The 5,000-nt window shown below is 49.5% G+C and overlaps 1 protein-coding gene across 1 annotated transcript in view; it reads right to left on the bottom strand.

The window, feature by feature from the left end:
• LOC125030478 (centaurin-gamma-1A-like) overlaps positions 1-1,050 on the bottom strand; it is a 79,099-nt gene extending 78,049 nt beyond the window's left edge. Inside the window, exon 1 of the mRNA XM_047620519.1 lies at positions 1-1,050. This exon is cut by the window's left edge and continues 10 nt beyond it. Coding sequence (XP_047476475.1) covers positions 1-96 — 96 coding nt within the window. The 5' untranslated portion in view covers positions 97-1,050.
• Positions 1,051-5,000: the final 3,950 nt, after the last annotated feature.

The raw sequence follows: 5,000 nt of genomic DNA, 5'->3' as shown, positions 1-5,000 counted from the left end.
CTTGATGGTGTTATTGTTGGTGATGGTGACGCTCTTGCTCTTCTTAATGCGCAGAGAGCGGCGCATGGAACGCACGAAATTATCTCCGTATTTCATGGTGACGATTTTTTTTCTCTTCTTAGTGTCTTAAAATCGCGATCACTTAACGTTAGTCACTAGTACCAGTACGAACTAAGAGTGACTAAATAATCGTCAGATATAGTTTTAACTATAATATCTCTCTTATCTATAATCATAAACTATTTAATCTATTACACAAAGCAATTCGGTTCCTATTTTTTTTTTTTCTCCTTTCTTGAATTCCTCGTCGAAAGAGAAGGAGAGACTAGAATATTTGGAGCACACTCGACGTATCAACGCGGGGATACACTCAAGGTGAGGCTGAGGGAGACGTGTGGGTACTCGAGGAGATATGGGGCGTGTGGGGGGTAGTTTCTGATGGGCGTGGTGGGTGTTGACTAGAGAAACGCGGGCGTGTAAATTGCACAGGTGGGCGGCAAAGAGGAGGAGGGAGAGAGGGATAACCTGCTCTGCCTGCTGACTACTCCCGCTGAGTGTGACTAGAATGGAAGAAGCGACGACTGCTGTCTGTGTCCCTCACATGGACTCAGCGCAGCCTCTCTTTTTTTATCTTTATTTTCTTTCCCTTCTCTCAAGAGGGGAATCTTTGGTTGCAAATATCCTCCGCGGTGCCCTCCTTATTGCACGGGCTTGCAAGGTCGAAAATCCGCGCGGGCCGACCAAATAAAGATGCGTGTTTCGGAGGGTTGTTCTTGGGCGACAGTATCCGAAGCCCTCTCTTTCAACTATATACACAAACACACACACTCGATCCTCTAATCACCGCGCACGCACTCTTCTCCCTTCGTTGCAAAACACGAACTATCCATCCATGGGGAATCGCTCACAGAAACGCGCAGTACGGCAGACGGGGGCGAACAAGTGGCCGCTCTCCTCACTCATGGTTGAAGCCTCCAAGCTGAGCCACGCGCGGGTACAGAGCTCAAGACACACGTCCACCCGCGACCACTCGCTGGCGACGACTGACAGGGGCTGAGTCAGAGAGGCGCACCAGCGAGGGCCCGGCCAGACCCTCCCCTCGCCTCACCCCTGCTCCCCCCGTCCTACCTATTCCCTTTGCCCTCCCTACCGCCCTCCCTACCCCCCCCCCTCTCTCTCTCTCCTTCCATGGGAGAGGATGGAGAGAGGAGTGATAGAGGGATACGGGAGGGCTCGACTCCCTAGCCCTCCCCCATCCCTCCCTCCTCCCCCTCCACCCCGTCCCCACGACGCACGCGCGCTTTCGACTCCTCTCAGACCAATTTTTTTTTCTCCTCCTGCTCCTCCATCTTCATCATGCAGGAGAAAACGGCGATAAGCAGCAACAGCCCGACAGACAGACGCAGCCAACCCCACCCCCCCTCCCCCATGCCCCCTCGAGCCACCACCTGCCGCCGATCCCGAGCTCGGAGAGGATCAAATGATTCGGAAAACGACGGGATGTGCATGCAGGTGCGTTTGCTTGCTTCCTTGCTTGCGTCTGAGCTCGGGCCAGTGACTGCAGCATCAACCCACACCGAAGCCCGCGCGCTCTCCCTCCACCGCCAGCATCCACCCAGCTCGCTCCTCCTTCGCTTCCACATCGCCTCTCGCGCCGCGCTCGGTCCGTCCTCCGCGTGGACATTCGCCCACACGGAGAGAGAAGAGAGGGAAAAGGGAAAGGAAAAATGACAGAAAACGAGAGAGAGGGAGGGAGAGGGAGAGAGGGAGAGAGGGAGGGGGAGAGAGGGGGGGAGGGGGAGGGGGAGGGGGAGAGGGAGGGGAGGGAGAGAGGGAGAGATGGAGAGATGGAGAGAGGGAGGGGGAGGGAGAGAGGGAGGGGGAGGGGAGGGAGGGAGCGAGAGAGAAAGAAAAAGAGAAAGAGAGAGAGAGAGAGAGAGAGAGAGAGAGAGAGAGAGAGAGAGAGAGAGAGAGAGAGAGAGAGAGAGAGAGAGAGAGAGAGAAAGAGAAAGAGAAGAGAAGAGAGAGAGAGAGAAAGAGAAAGAGAAAGAGAAAGAGAGAGAGAGAGAGAAAAAAAAAAGGGGGGGAGGGAGGGAGAGAATGTAGGGGAGACGAGAAGAGAAAAAATGAGACGAAAAGCGATCAGAGGAAAGAGGAAGAGAAAAGTGAAGGGGAAGAGGAAAAGTTAAAAGTGAAAATAACAAAAAACAAAAAAAGACAGGAGAACGAACGAACAGAAAATAAAAGACAGAGGAGATGAAGAGAGAGATTTCACCCACTTATGCCAGAAAACAAATAAAATAATAAGAAATAAAACAATATAAAAATAACTAAATAAAAATAAATAAATAAATATGCTTAAAACCCGTTACATCTCAGCCTGCCCACCTGAAGAGGATTCAAACATTCCTTAACTAAATCGTAGTGGAAAAAAAAAATAGTGTGAATCCTACTGGTTTTCTATTGATTTGTTTATGCATAACTATTTTCACCAGAGGTTGCGTTTTCTTTCCCTCCGAAGGAATACGTTTTCTATACAGCTTTCGTCTGCTTGCTTTCGTCTGCTTGCGGTGAGTCACTGACATAGACTGGGTATCGCACCACATTTTACATATTTTGTTTATTCTAATTCACCTTTTTATTCATTCGACGATTTAATGATTTAACTGACCCCTTGCGGAGGTAAAATTTACAGAAAACTGCCTTTACCCATTAATTATTCATTTATTCATTTCTATCTACTTCAGTCAAGGAAAAAATACGAATTATTCATCTACTTCGCCTTTTTTTTCGAGTAACCATAAAAAAAACATCACATGTCATTACTTTCTTATATTTTACGTACCCAGTTGAGAGCAAATCATCGTAACTTTTATTGAAAGGACAATTTTAAGTCTCATGTCATGTTGCTCAATAATCTGAACCTGCAACGTGCCATCACACTGCTAAAGAATAATGCCATCGTCGCAATCCGCTCTAATGTAATGTTTACGGCATGCAAATAAGTAGCGAAATTCATCATTAAATGGAATCACTAGAAAGTCTAATCTTACCCAACTCTGTCTATCTGTCTGTGCGTCCCATTTCCCTCTCGTTCTCTCGCTCTCGTTCTCCTATTTCCCATCCTCTTTCTTTCCTTCTCTCTCTCTTTTCCTTCCTCTTCCTTCCTTCCCCCTCCTTCCTTCACTTTCTCCTTCCCCCCCTTCTTCCTCCCTTCCTCTCCCCTTCTTCCTCCCTTCCTCTCCCTATCCTCCTCTCTCCCTTCCTCCCCTCCCCCTCTCTCGTTCCCCCTTCCTCCCTCCCTTCTCCACTCTCCCATCTCCCTCCCTCTCTCTCTCTCTCTCTCTCACCTTCATTTCCCAAGCTGGCTGCCAGGTACATATTTTTTCTTTTTGTCTTTTTTTTTTTTTAACCACGGGGAAATATTTACGTTATGCTGCCTCGAAAACATTACAAACTTTTTTAGTACCGCCGGACTCGAAGTATCGAATATGGAATTTCGAAAACACCAATGTTCATGTAGGTGTGTGCGCCTCTATGTGTGCGTGTGTGCGCCTCTGTGTGTGTGTGTGTGTGTGTGTGTGTGTGTGTGTGTGTGTGTGTGTGTGTGTGTGTGTGTGTGTGTGTGTGTGTGTGTGTGTGTGTGTGTGTTTGTGTGTGTGTGTGTTTGTGTGTGTGTATGTGTGTTTGTGTGTGTGTGTGTGTGTGTTTGTGTGTGTGTGTGTGTGTGTGTGTGTGTGTGTGTGTGTGTGTGTGTGTGTGTGTGTGTGTGTGTGTGTGTGTGTGTGTGTGTGTGTGTGTGTGTGTGTGTTTGTGTGTGTGTGTGTGTGTGTGTGTGTGTGTGTTTGTGTGTGTGTGTGTGTGTGTGTGTGTGTGTGTGTGTGTGTGTGTGTGTGTGTGTGTGTGTGTGTGTGTGTGTTTGTGTGTGTGTGTGTGTGTGTGTGTGTGTGTGTGTTTGTGTGTGTGTGTGTGTATGTGTGTGTGTGTGTGTGTGTGTGTGTGTGTGTGTGTGTGTGTGTGTGTGTGTGAGAGAGAGAGAGAGAGAGAGAGAGAGAGAGAGAGAGAGAGAGAGAGAGAGAGAGAGAGAGAGTCCGTGTGCGCGTGCATATATGTGCGAACGCCACCATTCCCCGCACCAATCTCCTCAATGCCCCCCCCCCCCCCCCCCTTCCAGAACTCAAAAAAACTCCACCGACAAAACTACCAAAATTAAACCCACACTCAAAATACACACCAGCACACTATGCCCCCCCACAAAAAAAACAAAAAAAAACACCATAGACTACCATAAAACAAGAACAAAACAATACCACGACCCCCACCATCCCCCCTCCCCTCCCCCACGACCTACCTACGTTAATAAAATCCGAAAGCTATAAATAAAATCCTATCTAAAAATCCCCCAAGATAATGCTGCCTCCAACGCGTCTCCTCCCAGTCCACCTCGTTGACGGACTGATTAACTGACTGACTGACTGATTAATTGTTCCTCGTGGGGGTCAGGTGAATCAGGTGAAATCAGGTGGGAAGACGTGTAAATCTGGAACAACGTATCAGGTGCATTGAAAGGGGGGGGGGTGAAGGGGGGAGAAAGAGGGAGGGAGGGGAGGGAGGGAGGGAGGGAGGGAGGGAGGGAGGGAGGGAGGGAGGGAGGGAGGGAGGGAGGTAGGTAGGTAGGTAGGTAGGTAGGTAGGGAGGGAGGGAGGGAGGGAGGGAGGGAGGGAGGGAGGTAGGTAGGTAGGTAGGTAGGTAGGTAGGTAGGTAGGTAGGGAGGGAGGGAGGGAAGGGGAGGGGAAGGGAAAAGAGGAATAGGAAGAGGAGGAAGAAGACAAGGCGAGTAAATGGGGAAGGGGAAGGGAAGAGGAAGAGGAGAAGGAGGAGGAGGAGGAAACGATGGTTAAACGGGGCAAAGAGGTGTGAGAAAAAGGCGGAGAAGGAAGAGGATGAGGAGGAGGAGGAGGGGGAGGAGGAGGAGGAGGAGGAGGAGGAGGAGGAGGAGG

The sequence above is a fragment of the Penaeus chinensis genome, chromosome 11 (genome assembly GCF_019202785.1).
Source record: "Penaeus chinensis breed Huanghai No. 1 chromosome 11, ASM1920278v2, whole genome shotgun sequence".
Classification (NCBI taxonomy): domain Eukaryota; kingdom Metazoa; phylum Arthropoda; class Malacostraca; order Decapoda; family Penaeidae; genus Penaeus; species Penaeus chinensis.
Note: the sequence above shows the minus strand (reverse complement) of the source record. Positions and strands in the feature narration are given on the sequence as shown.